This window comes from Diadema antillarum, unplaced genomic scaffold (assembly GCF_040938485.1).
Source record: "Diadema antillarum isolate AM-2024a unplaced genomic scaffold, OU_Dant_1.0 scf00000008, whole genome shotgun sequence".
Taxonomy (NCBI): Eukaryota; Metazoa; Echinodermata; class Echinoidea; order Diadematoida; family Diadematidae; genus Diadema; species Diadema antillarum.
This window is the reverse complement of record NW_027270897.1, coordinates 3,799,323-3,816,572: the sequence shown is the minus strand read 5'-3', so window position 1 is coordinate 3,816,572 and position 17,250 is coordinate 3,799,323. Positions and strand designations below refer to the sequence as shown.

General features: G+C 37.4%; 1 protein-coding gene across 1 annotated transcript; it reads right to left on the bottom strand.

The window, feature by feature from the left end:
• Window positions 1-2,857: 2,857 nt before the first annotated feature.
• LOC139718084 (4-hydroxyphenylpyruvate dioxygenase-like) lies at window positions 2,858-16,509 on the bottom strand. The gene is made up of 10 exons (XM_071629579.1): window positions 16,342-16,509; window positions 15,818-15,869; window positions 14,609-14,691; window positions 12,628-12,717; window positions 11,669-11,772; window positions 6,929-7,006; window positions 5,927-6,089; window positions 5,362-5,550; window positions 4,540-4,662; window positions 2,858-3,089 (listed from the first exon to the last, which is right to left on the bottom strand). Exons 1-10 carry the CDS (start codon window positions 16,465-16,467, stop codon window positions 3,015-3,017), a joined length of 1,083 nt encoding a protein of 360 aa, XP_071485680.1. The 5' UTR covers window positions 16,468-16,509; the 3' UTR covers window positions 2,858-3,014.
• Window positions 16,510-17,250: the final 741 nt, after the last annotated feature.

Genomic DNA, 17,250 nt, shown 5'->3' with positions numbered 1-17,250 from the left:
ATGTAATACTGTAATGCTCAGGAAGATGGTCACACTATAGTCACACTACATTATAAGCAAACAACAAACTCAAATACGTCCCAAAGACATTGCATTTGACCCAAGCCACATATCAAATAAGAACAGGAAGAACAATAGTTGATTCAAGTCAGAAAAATCCAGTGTGATCTGACCACTTCTACCTATAAAGGGTAGAACACACTACATCAATTATCCTTGTCATGATACCCAAGTGGCTAACCAACAAAATAAAAACCTCTGATGAAGAGTCCTAGGTGCTTATAAATGATTTCATACAAGATTTGCAACAAGTTAACACCTAAACAAAACTTCCCTGTCACCCAATCAAGCATACTAGCTCACTGATTCTCTTACACTACCATTTGTGTCAAGAAAACTTAATACATCTGTGCTAGATGCTAAGTATTGGCAAAATATTGTAAAACAGATAGGGATTCACTTAATTACCCAGCCGCTTTCAAAAACTTCAATACAATTCTTTGGGGAAGCTAGAGACTGTTGAAAAATTGTTCGTAGAATTTGATGCTCCCTAATGACACACAAGTTCAATCCTTGCCACCAAAAAATATCAAAGTGTTAAACACCAAGAAATATTCAGATGGACCTAAAAAATGCTTGGCTAGATGGGATCTCTTCACAGATGTAGTGCCACATTTTTCGATAAACGTATTTCCTATCAGAATATCATGACCCACCCCCGAAACAGAGTCATCGGGAATTTATTTGATTTAACATTACATAAATATCTTACAGTACTGACTTTGGTGATTTTTAAAAGCAGGAATCATTTCAAGGAAAATTAAGGTTGAAACTGGACCAAAATGGGCAGGATGGCACTTTCTTTGGCATGGCAAACATTGAGTGACATGATTTGCTTTCTTCCATCCAATCAGGGTTCAAACATGACACTAAAGTCAATCCTACAGACGATGCTTCATTTTTGGCCCAAAAGAATACATGACACCATAGAACCAAACACTCTGATAAGAGAACATTTAAGAAGCAGAGAAAACAAGGGGTAACCATTAAGAAAGAAATGTGAAAGATAGAATGACTGAATGCCTTACATGTTACACAGCAGATTGCTGAGACAGTAAGCTGATATTGCAGAATGTCACTACACAAAACATGACATGGAAATAACTTGAGGGCACAGCTTTACAGTTTATTCCAGACCAAGGGGGTGTGCCTCTTTATTTGTTTCAGCCTGAGGGAAATCAACACTAAAGTTGCCAACTACAGAAAGAGGTGATATTTTACTTGGAATATATGCGGAGAAAACTGAAGAATTACTAACAAAGTATGTGTACAGGACTTGCTGCCTTATCAAAAGACAGAAATCTCCTTACCAAGGGGGAAAAAAATGTCCATAAACAGCACACAAAAAAACCAACTTTCTCTTATTTTGCTTTGTCTGCAATGAATCTCAAAAGGCAAGCTAGTCAGCCATTAACTTAAAAATTAAATTATGCAAAATAAAATAAAACAAAATAAAATAAAATAAAATAAAATAAAATAAAATAAAGATATATGATTTAGAATGAGATAAAGAACTACTGATAACAATTCTTCTTGTATTTCAGTAACAGGCTAAGTTCACTGGGCTAAAAACATTAACAAATGTGCAGTTTTGAAAGCAAATGAATGAACAATAAATGTTCTCAAACACTTTTGAATACATGTGGAAGAAGCCGAAGAAGGAGAATAATTATATTGCAAAACACTACAACAGCAAAAACTCATAAACTGTAAACTTGTACATGATGCAATGCAGAGATTACTGGTACTAGTAGATTGTTCTATTCAGTGGCAAACACTACTGTGAGGGAGACAGATCATTTCCACACACAGCAAATATTGGGCGCACAAAATGACCAAGAAATTACACGTCATAATCAAACAAGACCTTTATGTTCTAACCTCTTCATTCTAAGATTATACATGTAATTACTTGATTTTGATTTGCATGTGAAACCAACACCATAACATGCGTATGCTGTCTGCTAATTACGATGATATGTTGTTCCAGTTTAATCTGTACAGTACTTAATTTGTTACATAATGCCTACTGAGTGGCATGGGAGGGCACTGGAATTATTCTACATATCAGTACATGCTTATTGCTCTTTGCCCAGACCATACAGAAGTGAATCAATTGTGAATACCACACAGGAGAAATTGACCAGAATTCTGAATAATCCTTACTAATCATTCCTGGTCATTCTTTGAGAAACTACCTGCAAGTAGACTGGTGCCAGTTTCTAACTATGAGTACTGCTGTACCAGTCTTCAACATAGTTTGAAAAACTTGCATGTGTCACAAAGAGAGTCAGTTTCAAACAAAGAGAGCAGTAGCATATAATGAATGCAACAACTTACAACTGGTACAACCATGCATGCATTCTATGTTTCATGAAGCAGCTGCCAATCATCAGCCTTCAGGTTCTGGGAACCCTCAGACAGATAACTATCGATCAATTGGAGAGATCAGACGCAAAGTCCACACTCGAGTGAACTAGTCATGAAAATAAGGGGGAAATAAAATACACTTTTTAAAGTTAACATTGATAACTCTTTCCATGAATATGTACACATATGACCATAATATATACCCATTAAAATCTCTGCGGCATTTCATGCACTTGGCCTATTGAGGCACATTGAGAGCTGCTAAACATGTCTTATGATTGCGCACACACACACCCACACACAGGCACACACATATACACACATACACACACACACACACACACACACACACACTAAATGGGATTCAATGATACAGCCAATCTGAGTGTGGCAGCCATTAGTGAAGCTAAACACCCAAAAGTGAGAGGGGAAGAGGTGAAGAACAAAATGGAAGGGGAAACGGGAGAGCACAGTAATATCATGCTGTGTGTAGTGCCGTGACAACACCTCACGCCACCATCTCGCTGTGATGACAGAGGTGTTGGAGATTGGCATCCCTCGGCTGGTTGGGGGCGCCCTTCTCCCTACAGGTTGCCTCTCTCATCTTGGTCTTGCTCGATGGCTTCAAACAGGGACTTGAAGTTCCCAGCACCAAATCCCTAGCATTGGAAACACAGCCAGATTCATAAAACAACATTAACACAGAATATTATAGAATTTATGCATTCCCCCCAACCTTCAAGGAAGGAAAAATCTACCTAGATAAACAGCCGTAACACAATGACAGATGGAGATGGACAATGTCGTTGACTGGTAAGCTGCCAAACCACAAAAAAATACATGAATGAATAAGATATATAACTAGATAGATAGATACGTAGATAGGTGGATAGATAGATATATAGATAGACAGATACATAGATAGATACATAGATAGATAGATAGATAGATAGATAGATAGATAGATAGATAGAGAGAGAGATGGATAAAGAGGTAAATAAGTAAATACAATGTAGATAAAGGAATAAATTACCCAAACAAATAAATGAGGAAATAAATACAATAATAAAATGATAAAAAAATCTGCCAAACTCAAGCAAAGACATGGTGCTCTGATGTGATAAAACGTTGCTCCATTGTAGGATTTCGATCATGGTTGTGCTTGTATTGTTTTGCAAAATATTCTGATCGTGCGTCGCACATAATTAAGGAGCAATGATAATCAACATGTTAACCTGGGGAAGTGCAGGATTACTTCATGATTGGAAGCCTGTGTTGTAGCAACAACCTCTCAGAGGAACAAGAATACTTCAAAATTCTTCTCCCTCAGTCAAAAGAATTGATCTCATATATTCTGTGTGAATATGCATTGAAATTGTAACATTTGTTAAGTTTCTTTGGTGTTTGTCTAACATAATATTAATTTCTGTTTGCTCTACAAGGTGATTTTGAACAAGGAGTGGTATCTCACTTGATTTTCTCATTTACCTGCTGCGAATTAGTCAATATTAGACCTTTCTTCTAGGTTGAGTTGGAATGACTAATTCCTTTTGATGGCACTTTACACATACGTAATCTGTTGTGACAAGTTTCATTTCCTTCTTTTTTTTTTCACTGCAGACAATATCATTGCAACTGACTGACTAATTACCCTTCATCGACGTAAATAAATCTGTCATTCAGTTGCACTAGAAAAAAACAACAACAACAGGACAGATGAATCATTAATTTGAATATCACTGCAGCCTGTTGCAGAGCAGAGCTCATCAGAGGTCAATTCATTGTTGACTCTCAGCACACAGACGTAGGGGTTTGACTACTGATTTCTACAGGAGGTATCAAGATATCTCATTAGCCAATCGCTTTGAAGCCACTGCGCCACCATCTTACCACGAACATCATCCATACATACGTGTATGGAGCTCACGACATCACATGATCTTGGTCACAGTCTCTGTTTGAAAATGTGTGCAAATCCCAACAGAGTGTGCCTGGTGACATGGTGGCATGGCAGCTTCACTTGTGTTTGTACAGCATGAATGGGCCTACGAGATATCCAGATACCTCCCACAGAGATCAGTGGGTATAGAAGACAGGGCTCATTATTACCTGATGGTTCTTGCGCTGGATCACTTCCAGGAAGACAGTGGGACGATCCTGGACAGGTTTGGTGAAGATCTGGAGCAGGTAGCCATTGTCATCATAGTCCACCAGAATGTGCAGCTTTTGCAGCTGTGTGTATGTGTGTGTGTGGGAGACAATCAAGAGTTTATAATGACGACGATGATAATAATGATTTCAAGAATAATAAAAGGTAATATACTGATGTTTAAACAGCACGTTTCTTTATCACTGATCACTGCTTACCATAATGATATTGTCAAAACCTCAAAAAACAAACACAAATCCCCTGAAATTTGAACATTGTTTCTTTTTTAAAATAGGCACTGATAAAGATGAGCAGAGTTCCTATAACAATGTATCCTACACCATGTGTCCATAAAATAAGAAACTGCATTCACTCACCAGCCTTTGTTTTTAAATGTGGTACTTGCAGCACATGTACATTGGTATCCATGGCATAGAGCAATTTATAATTACCAGTAGTACAAGCAGCATGGTGAACACAGCATGGTGTAACACAGCATGGTGTAACACAGCATGGTGTACATAGCAAGGTGTACAAAGCATGGTGTAAACAGAGTGGTGTACATAGCATGGTATACACAGCATGGTGTACGTAGCATGGTGTACACAGCATGGTGTACACAGCATGGTGTAACCAGCATGGTGTACACAGCATGGTGTAGAAAGTACAAGTGTATGGTATACACAGCGTGGTGTATACAGCATGGTATGCAAAGCACTGGTCAGATCCACTGCTGTGTATGCTATTTAAAGAGAAACCCCCTAGAGCTGTGAGCAACTCACCACATCCAGGCTTTCGGTAACTTGGACCTTGGAGGACTTGAGCCGTTCCCTCAGGTTGGTGTAGTAGGTGTTGGGGATGGTGAGGAACTGCATCCCACGCTCCTTCAGCGCCTTGATGGCATTGATGATGTCTGATGTGTGTAGGGCAATGTGCTGCACTCCAGCGGTGCCGTAATAATCCACGTATTCCTGGTAGGGCAACCAAGATTCATTTCATCACACATGAACATTTGTATGCAAGTAAAATCAACCTTGCAAAAATTGGTCAAACCTACTCTGTACATATGGCATATGGTGGATCCTCCAAATTCAGGAGATGCGGCAGAGTTAAAAAATAAAACCAAACTGAAATATTTATGTCAGCTTGTCCGACTGAGATTTGACGCAGGATCTTTTTGTGTTTGAGGCAGTCATACCACTGACTGTTTTTAAGATCACTATCCTTGTTATGTCACGGGAAAGGGGTTAGGGTAAATGATCACATTATGTAACAATGAAAAACTGCAGAGAGTGAGGTATAAGGACAAACTTGAGAGCAGAAAAGAGTGGCTGGCAAGAATTTTACCTGTATCTGGCTCTTCCGTTTGCCATTGGCTGGTTCGTTGATCGGCAACTTGATGGTCTCTTCAAAGTTTGTGACGACGACTGATCTGAGGGCACTGTACGATGTGTGGATCTGGGAATCGTCCACGGACCAAAATCGATGGAACATCAGGTTCTGCACATACCTGAAAGAGGTTGGAGACATTGTGTGAAAAATAATTCTGATAGTATTATCTCACTTGTCCTTAAAAGTGTATTCACTGTTAGTGATGCTCTTCAAGATGGCTCTGAAATTTTTATGGCACAAGCATTGTCAGTCACGTTTGATATCTGTGTGAAGAGCATCATAGTGGGTAAATAAAGCTTTGTCCAAGAATGCTAGCACCAGGTTTGATTTGAACTCACACCTGCTGTATGTTAAATCTAGAGCCTTGTCCACTAAACCACAGTACTCCCACCAAAGAAAACATGCAACGGAATACATGAGATCAATTATTCTGACCGAGGGAAAGAATTTTGAAGTCTTCTTGTTCCTCTGGGAGGTTGTTGCTACAACACAGGCTTCCAATCAGAAGGCAATCCTACAATACCCCAGGTTAACACGATGATTACTAGTGTATTTATTATGTGCACCGCACCATCAAAAAATTTTGCAAAACAGTACAAGTACAATCATAATGAAAATCCTACAATGGAAGAAGTTTTTTTTTTTCACACCATAGCACCACATATTTGCTTGACTTTGGCAGTTTTTTCATCATTTCATGATTGAATTCATTTACTTATCTATCTATTTATCTATTCATTTATTCATTTGTTTGTTTATTTATTCATTTCTTTATCCATCTTATCTATTTATTCTACTTTTTACAGTGTATCTATTTACTTATTCATTCATTCATTAATTTATCTATTTATCTGTTTATCTATCTATCAATCTATCTATATGTCTATCTATCTATCTATCCATCTAATTACTTATTTTATTCATTCATGTATTTTTTTTTGTGGTTTGGCAGCTTACCAGTCAACGACATTGTCCATCTCCAGGTCAGGCTGGTTGCCAACGATGTGATCGATGCATTCGATGTTAGAGGCAGGACTGAAAGAGAGTGACAGAGACTAGTGATAAACCCATCACTACAGGCTGACCTTTGACCTGGCACTCAAAAAGTACTACAGCTTCCCTCTGCAAATATGTCAACATATCACCATTCTATTCCAATATTCCCGTCTCCCTCTATCACTGCCACGCGTGTTGTCTCTGGCTGAAATGCTCGAGCAGTAAAGTTCTGCATGAAATTGCCAGTGTGACCATCATCCTGCTTGGTACTGCCATTCACTGAGTGACATTCCGATGTTACCTTAAAGGTTCTGTTTACCTTTGAGAGCAGTGATTTAAAAAATTTTCAAGATATTACATTTGATGCATCTATGTGTAGGTCTGTTGTATCACAAAACATCCCTAATAAAATTTTGCAATTTAAGCCTAAAATATACGGAGATATCATTTTTCTCAATAAACCGTAACTGTAGACAGTTTTGTCTGGAAACACTTTTATTATAATTATTGTTCACATTCTGTGTATTTAACAATATTTAACATCGATTATACGGATTCAAATTTTTACAGTGGTTGTTTCTATCCATAACTCACATTTTAGAACTATTCTAAAGCACTAATGCTGGGTTTTTGTTTCATCTGCAAATGGTAAATTATGCCTTTAACCTCAGTTACCTGGTACATTTGTTTAACAGCTTTTGTTTTTGTTAAAGGCATATATCTTCCCACAGCTGCACATAATCATTGTCAAGTGGTGTCTATTTTCGTTTGCGTGGCCATGTTTGAAGATTTCAGTTTGTCTGATTCATGTAACAATCTAAATGTGTGTGTGGTGTAAAAACTGTGACAGATTATGTGTTCGTAAAATGTGAAAACAACAATGCTGAATGAATGTCTACATAATGAAGGACTACATCACTATCGCCCTGCAGTTTCAGTGGTCTCACTTCATTCCTGATTGCATCAATTGGCAATAAATTATCATTTCTTTCTTCCCATGAGTTGATAGACAGACAGGATATTTTCAAGTCCAAAGGCCCACACCTACATATTTGCATTTGTGATACTGAACGTTAAGAACAGTGGATAAGAATACACGGTTCATGGATTTATATCCTTGGTAAGGTCCATTCAAAGCATTTATGACTACTTTTGTAATGCATAAGGGGGTGCATACTTATTCCAGATTAGTTGACTTTGCATCAAAAAACAAAAACTATACATGTATGTTTAGACTTTACACTGGTATTAAACATCAGACCATGATTGCACAAAGGCAGTTTAGAAAGGGGAAAAAAAATGATACCAGCACATTTGTGATGTCTCGCTGACAGTATGCTATAAAAGCCATTACGTGGTGGAGAGTTCGCTCATAAAATACTCTTTTGAATATTATGATGCTTGAATCTATCTATGCACCTATGTTGAGAAAATGAACAGTTTGCAGTCATGTGTGACATGGCACTCAGGGTCATACAGCAGTCACCTGCTGTGATTATCAAGCAGGGAGGTGCTGTTCCCACCTCCCTGTTATCAAGCCACTTCACTGACCACAAACTGCCCTTGCTAGATAATGTTGTTGTATACAGTACAATGTAGGAGATGGCTTCCATGGTTTCCACTGGCTCCTATGCTGTGTGCAGATCATTCATGCATTCCAGGGAGAGCCTACCACAAGGAAATTTTTGTACTCATGCATCGCCTTTAACAAGCTTAATCCCCTTTCTGTCACTGTTTTTCTTCTTCTTCTTCAATCTGCACTTACTTCTTTATGCATGTTTAGTTCATACAATATATGATTTGTGTATATATTCATATTCTGTAAGTATGTATGAGTAGTAAAGTAATAACAACTCATATGCTTCTATGTACCAGGGAACTAATATCTTTTACACTGAACAGTTTCAATAGACTTTGTTTTTCATCAAATCAAATTACTTTACATTCATTTTGTTTCTTCTGATTGTACATGGAAATCATATATGTTTACAGTCCAAACGCCCGTACCTGGTAAAAGCCATTCCTTACATGAATGTTGTGATTCTGATGCATGAGATCAATAGCAGTTTGAGCAAAATTGAAGGAAAATATGATAAAGTTGTGACTATTTCAATATCCTAAAGCTATCTACCAAGGTATTTAATTTACTATTTACCAAAATGGGGCTGTTTTGGTCATGTGGCTATGTAACACTTATTGCTTAACCCTAACTTACCGGGGGGGAGGAGGCCATAATGGCCCCCCTTGACACTTCGCGCGACATCTCCGCAAAGCGAGAACGCATCCACATGGCAATTCATGACTATTTACCTTGAAGCCTTGCGCAACTTTTAAGACCAAATTTGCGACATCCAGGTACACGATTTCGAAGTTACGCAACATTATGTAAGTGCATGTCAGACTGAAAATTGCTCAAAAACGTGATTTTGTGTACAAAACCAATGCAAATCAGGTTTCCATCTGAAATTCGTAATTGTATCATTTTTACTTTTAGTGATTAAAAACAATTGATTTTATGTTTCTTATGATTGAAATAGTGTTGCCAATGATTCCCATTGAAAAAACAATAAAAAACATAAAATAAAAAAACAACAAAATACATAAGAAATTATAAAAACAATAAAATACATAAGAAATCAAAATTGATACCAATTTTTTTGACCTAAATTAAATCAGAATTCACCAAACAGTCCTCAAGCAAAAAAATTTGAAGTTTGGGGGCTTTATTTAATGATTTCCAGCCAAATTCTAATTTTATGCATAAACTCACATAATCAATTCATATGAAATAAAATAAAGCGATTTATTGAAATTTAACAACACAGCCCTATAGATTGCATCATGAGTGACGTGTGTGCCAGTTTTTGTAACGAACACGCGCATTGCGGCTGAGATCACAAGGGGGCCGGCCATCATTACAAAGAGTTGTCTCTCCTTTTCTAACACCTCTCTGGTCCAACTACAAGAGTCAATTTTCATTCATGCCCCTGCTGAAAATACCTTGAGGATATCATGAATATTGATATGCACATTCCAAACATTACGAGAAGTCAAATCCTTTGCACAGTTTCATGCTCGAGCAAACACTATTCAGCAGTTGTTGAGGTAGGGCTTTTTTGTGTGTGTGTGTGTGATTGTTTTCTTTTGAGTGTGCAAAAGACCTAAGATTTTCTACATACTTGGTAAGCCCAAAAATTTTCTACCAAAGCCCCAACATAGTTGTGGTCATGAGACAAAGAGGGCTATAAAACTAGGGGGGTGGGAAGAGAACCACCTCCCTGATAAAACTATCACAGACTGCCAGCAAAATGATAGTAGTAATGAAAAGATGCATGAAATGGCAATACACAATGAAACTATTTCAACTGTACAGCTGCTTAATTTCACATGTCTTGTCATGAATATCGCAGAGAGATTGATTATATGTCATACGCAGGTTACCCTGTTCCCCTTACATATATGTAAGGTGGGTCACTGTATTGACAATAATCCTGCATATACCAGCATTCTATCCATTCTGAAAGAAAAAAAATACTGGTATGTACCAGTCACTTTCACAAACAGCAATGGCAGAAGACATTGAAGTAAGAGTAGGGAATTCCAAGTCATCCAAGCAATACATTTACTGCTTTGTGTCTGTGCATACTGTGTGTGAGTGTGTGTTTGTTTGTGTGTGTGTAGGTGTGTCTCTCCCCCCCCCCCCCCCCCCCCCCCCCGTTATGATATGCATGACAACCTACACGTAGGCTACTTGCTATTCTCAAGTAGTAATTATAATTCAACAATATTCATAGAGGTATGCATTTTCCCACATGTCCTTGCTGTTTAAGGCCCTGTCATACAGGTGTGAATGCCAAACGAATGCAAAAACGAATTAAAAAATTTGAGGATATATTGCATCCATTGCTAATATTAGAATGTCAGGAATTTCATGAATATTAATACTAGAATAGTTCTTAGCAAGTTTTATGTTCTTTATATTCGTTCGCTATTCATAGGGATTTGCACAGATACGAAGGAGCCAATTTTTAATTTTGAACAAGTCCAAAATCTCCACTGTATCTCCGTGAATCCCTATAAATAGCTAATGAATACAAAGAATGTTAAACATGTTACAAACTATTCTAGTATTAGCAACGGATGTGAAAAGTATCTTCATATTTTCTGAATTCTTTGGGCATTCATTGGGCATTCGCTCTAGCGTGACGGGACCTTTACAAAATGTTTGCAGAGCTTAACCAAAATACAATGTATGCATCAGCAGCCCACGCCACATGATGATCCACAGATACACTCACACTCTCATACACACAATACACACACACAAATACACATGTATGCACACAAATTCTCAGACACTTTTGGTTCTGATGCCTGTCATTAGGATCTGATACATATGAAGAGTTTCATGGTAAAATGGGCTAAGCGCCATTTTCAAACATTTCAAAGTGTGTCCATCTTCAGATAGAACAAAATAGAACTGTTCCAATGAAACCTCACTTGTAACATACAGTGTAACAAGGAATATTCTACAAGTTATGATTAAAAATATCCCATATTATTTGATTATTTTCTTTGTGTTTTAGCAGCTTAAATCACAGATATCTCAACCTAACAAGAATGGAGTTAGCTTGTTTTGCATTAAAACTTTTCATATCTAGAAATGTATCCAAAAAACAAAACAGAGTGACAGATACTCACAGTGTTTTTAGCAGAGGGTCTTGGTATAGAGGCTGCTTGTAACCAGGCAGAAAGAGGCCATTGAAACCCTTTCTCTCTATGAAAGTGTGCACTGTCTCCCCATACTGTCGGGATAAGATATAAATTTGGGGGGGGGGGGGGGAATGGCAAAGTCAGTCACATTCACCAAAATGAGATGCAAACATAGACATGAAATAGGATGGATGTATTAAAGGCATCATATAGTAGGACAATGGCCTCCCAGTGGCTCGACACTTGAAGACACTCAACACCAAACAAAATATCCATATTCTCCCCTGAGAAAATATTTGATATCAATAACAAAACTCCTTACTTGTGAATTCATTTGTTTTGATGTGGGTAAGTTGATTTCAACTCACTACTTATCAGGATGTACATAAGGAAAGATATCATACCCCACGGAAAATAGTAGACTACGGTGTAAAATTCCAAATAGCTGACCCTCACTGTACAAGCCTTGGAATAATCTCACCAAATCATGTCATTTCAATATTTAAGACACAGCTAACAAAATAGATTAACATAAAAAATAAATGAATTGGTATCCATCTCAATTGCACTGGCACTTTAAAACCTTTAACAGAGAGAAGGTAGTCACAGTACGCGACTGCAAAGCTCACAGGCATTCTTTGATTTGAATAATTAGTGAGTAACCACTGCGTGGTATAAAGATTAGAACCAGCACTGGCTGTCAGGGAGAAGCTTGCTCGTCCAGTGGATAAGACACCTGTCCATCGAGTAGGAAGAGGTTGTTGGTTTGAATGAAGTCTGAGTATGTAAGTCTATGTTTTTTCACCATGGCTACAATTAAAACACTGATTACTTCAGTGCTATTTTTTTAGATTATTTTTTCACATCAATGTAATGGCACTTTGTCAATCAGTAACAATTCAAAAACAACTCAATGCAATAATTTCATTAATTTGAATACATCTCACCGTGTTGATCTGGGCATACAAGACTGCTCCTGTCTCATCTTCCTCCTCCCAGGGTTCCTTGAGTACCTTTGCACCCCTCTCCTTGGCTTTCTACATGGGAAGCAGACAGGTGAACACAGTTTAGACTCACTGTCACAATGCCACAGCTGACAGTGCTTCAAGAGAACAGACTCCCTTCGAGGCAGCTTTGTCCAATGCCCCCCCCCCCCTCCCCAATGTTATGCTGCAACTTTATTGCCAAGTTTTTCACATATCTCACAATTTAACTCTTCTGGACCATGAGCTCAAGCATATTGTCAATATCTGCATCAAAGTTAGCAGTGTCATGAAGACTCATTGAGGTTGCCCTCTATTCTCTGATTAAGCATCCTGGTCATATTTTGATTAGGTACATTTGAGAGCTGTTTAAATCTCTATCATGTCACGAAAAAAATCCTTCAAAACATTCCTGGATTCAGACGACGATCCAGGTCAGAGGTTACTGCCAAAACCTAAACACTTGTGCCTTGGAAGATTTCCAACCTCTCCTATGAATGTTAACTAAATCTGATTATAATTTGCATGAAATTGCCAATAGATTTACATGCAAACAGAGAAGCATTGGCAGAAAATAGAAAAACAAAATCTCCATGGCAGAGGTACAAATGTAAATCCAGGAGTGAAGAAAGAAAGAAAGCAGAGACCATAAGGAAACTTTCCACGGCTAAATAAACAACAGCAGTCTGCCAAAGATAACTACACAAATTTTTTGGAAGACAAATAAAGGCTTGTATTGTTAGATATTCACTGACAGCTGTAAGATAGCACCAGTCTTGAGAAAGAGTTCAGATGTTGCAGACTAAAAATTCACGGCAGTCAGAGAAGTGAAGTGTACACATAAAAATTCATCCACTGCAATTACAGTGTACAACTGTAAGTAACCTCTGTTAACTTACAACAGGTTAGAACCTTATGGTATTTAAGATAGCTTAATGAATTCTTGCCATAGATATGCACATTTGCATACATGTGAGCTAATATGTGTGTATGTGTGTGTGTCAATGTTTGTTTGCCAGTTGTTGATATTTGTTCACAATCATATGCAAACCGCATGATTTTTGGTGTGCATAGTACATACAATTGTACATGTATCATTCACTGCCATGCGATCGGTACTAAGAATTACATATTTACAAACTGTATGACAGAAAGGTACCAGTAATTCTGATACATAATTTATATCCCCCTTCTGTGCCATCAATATGATTGATCATACACATTTGTGTGATGGAAAGAAGTACTTTGATTAAGCAATAAATGCAGCTGCTTCCAAAATTACCTAAACACTGTAGTAAATACACTGTACTGCTTCAAGAGCTTTGATATTAACAAGTGGCAGACCATGGTGTATAAAGGGTAACATACTTAGACACTGAATGAAAGATTTGAGGGCAATTGCAATAAATCTGTGTAAAAAAAAAATTGACAAGAAGAGACGATTCCTTTTGTGATGAGATGCTTTAACCAAATGTACCCAAACACTCCCACACATGAACATACACTATCATACAGTACACCAAAGTTAAAGTGTAAGTTTGATAGGACATTTTACACAGTGCATCAAAATGGTATGAAAACTATACACACAAACACTTGCTAGCTGACAACTTTCAACTCCAGCTTTTCTGCTGTGCTTTTGATCTTCTGATGGTGATTCTATGTACACTATCTGGTACTGCAAACTTATCAAAGCAGTAAATTTATTTATCCCCTCTCCTGACTTAAACAAATCAGTTGCTTCAACATGTATGGTAATAGGATACTAGTGTGCAATGCTGGTAATCATGCTGTGTATTTCCTTTACCCCACAGAGACAGAATCAACCTAAAGTGCCTAATCAAGTCAACCTAACAAAGCATAAAACACAAAATCTAATATGGTAAATCAAGCCACATTGTCATGAAAAAATAAAGACATGAGAAAACAACAAAAGTCCACATACTTCGACAATGGCAGCCAGATTTTCCACTTCAAAGGCAATATCCTTCACACCATCCCCATGGACCTGTAGATGACGACCCATCTCTGGTGGAAGAAAAAAAGCCACAACAGACTATCAATATTTTTCAGTATTGGATGATACACAAAGGAGGGATGGAGGGGGTACAAAGAGAGGCATAAAGCACAATTTATTTTCTTCCAAATGCATTTGATTTTTGTTTGTTTGTTTTTTTTTAAATCACAGGTACTTTTCATGTAAAAGCACATAAATGGATGTTTGATTAGATAATTATGTTTTTCTCTTTTTCATTTTTTTTTTTAAAATCTAAGTCATTTTGAGGTAATTCAAATTCCTATTGGTGTATTGGCTTGGTAATTGTAAAATAAAGCAAATGTCCACGAAATTAGTATGATCCAAACAGGATGTTTAACATACTTTTGTAGTATAAACCTTTGTTTGTCATATGTCTATTGAACTTTGATAAAGAAAATGATATTCGTCGGCTGAGAATGATAAGGGCGTTAAGTTGCAACTAAACCCATAGTGTTCACGACCACTTAACGCCCTTCTCATTCTCAACAGACGTATTTATCACTGACATAGGTACACACTGATACAAACAAGTTAAATACAAATGTACACTGCTTTGTGTGTACTTAAACATTCAGAATAATCTTGGGGTGTTGTAGTTTGAAAAAAATACTTGATGTAAACAAATGATTACATACACTGTAATACATAAATTGTACAAGAGCATTGCATCTGAAATCATGTGTTCAATGAACACTAGCACAATAAGCTGATATGATTTTTAACTTTTTTTTTGTGATCTCTAGTGTTTTTAATCTACTTAAAAACCACAGGTGTTTTGATAAAGGACATCCATACTATGAGGGTTTTTTGTTGTTTGTTGTTGTTTTTTTCAATGAGCTCTCATGCCTGATGCACAAGACATATAATATGCATATTCTTTCTTTCTCCCCCCCCCCCCCCCCATCCCTCTCTTTATCTCTCTATTTACCTTTCTATCTACAGTGTATATCTATCTATTGTATCTATCTCTATTGACAATGACAACAGCAGGGGGCAATACACAGACAATGATTACACTGAAGAGGCTACCCTGGGTAGCCAAGATTTTATCAAACACACCCACCCACACACCCCCACACACAGAGCAATATGAAAACAACAACTTTAAGTGTCTACCTTCAGAGACAGCTCCAGAGGGGTTGAGTGGAGAATGAAAGGCAAACATGGCCTGGTGTTGGAAGAAAAAGAGTAATTTTGTAAATGTGCCATCATCAAACTTTTCATTTCTGCTTTTGAGGACTTTTCTTGATCTTCTAATTCTTATTGCACATTATACAACCGATGTGCTTATAACTGCAGTTATCAGACAATCTTCAGCTAATCACTTTAAACATTTTCCTTTTAATCACAACAGCATCAAGTCGTGCTTAAAGATATAGAAGCAAATGAAAAACGAAATGTCTGAAGGCAATCAAATGTCTCTCCATTAACCTAACTGTCACATAAAGTAATTTCAAAAGGCTCTATGGATGATGAATTGCATGTTTTTCACTGAAGCAAGCCTCATGGCCTCTTTATCAAAATGAGGGATCCAGTGGTAATGGGTGGAACAAAGCAACTTTTATTATTATTATTTTTTTAATCCATAGATTTGCATCCATGCAAAGTGGCTTGGGAGCAAAAATCAGGTGCATCTGTACCTTTCCTTGACGCACAACATGAGTGCAGACTTCCCTACTCCCAGTCTGCAAGCCTCTGTAAGCATAGGGCTGGAAGCCCATTCGAACACAGTAGAACGTGGCCGCCTGTGGTGAGATCAGACACATAAGTCATATCAATAACCATAAACAGGAAGACTTGATATTTACTGGTAGTCATTAAATGGACTGAGCTTGTGAACCTAGAAATAAACCTTTGTGAACTTTAAAAAGAGCTCTGTAAGGCTTGAAGACACAGAGAGAGAGAGACAGATAGACAGAGAGGGAGAGAGAGAGAAATTTGGCTGGCTAATCTGCCCCTGGAAAATGAAGAACATTGCAAATTGATAAAGAAGACAATTATGTGATCACCAAAGTTTGCATCTAGAAACATCACCACTCTGGAAAGAATTTATGTTGCCTGCATTCATTATTTTGGCTGCAATATTTCTGTCAACATTCATCATTACAATTAATCATTCTGGCAAAACTTTGTCTCTGATATTCATCCCAGTTTCCTGTTGGCAATCAAATCAAACATTTTTTTTAAAGTTTGGTCTGGTTTTGTTTGTAGTTGTCATTTGTTTTCTGTTTTTTGTTTTGTTATGCTTTGTCTTTTAATGGTGGCTACCTACAGCTCACTATGTGAGTCATGCAAATTTACAAGCAATAAAGTCAGTTGGGAGTTACCATTACTCATGGTGCACATGCGTACAAGTGACCTCTCTTTTTCTCAGTTGGTTAGGCTCATCACTCGTTTGAAAAGCGAAATTATGCAGACACTGTAGGCTTGCCTGATGTAACAATCTATGGAATTCATCACTCATGTTCAAACAAAGGACAAAGGACATGGTCGATAAATTTACACTTGGGGAAGCATTATTTTGTGATTTTGCACTGAATGTATCAACA

Excerpts from the sequence above, each read along its gene's own strand:
- LOC139718084 (XM_071629579.1), bottom strand. The coding sequence starts at position 16,467 with ATGTGTCTGATCTCACCACAGGCGGCCACGTTCTACTGTGTTCGAATG. Across the intron at positions 14,692-15,817 it reads CTCTGGAGCTGTCTCTGAAG|AGATGGGTCGTCATCTACAG; the intron begins GTAGACACTTAA and ends TTCTTCCACCAG. Across the intron at positions 6,090-6,928 it reads ATGGACAATGTCGTTGACTG|GTATGTGCAGAACCTGATGT; the intron begins GTAAGCTGCCAA and ends AACCTCTTTCAG.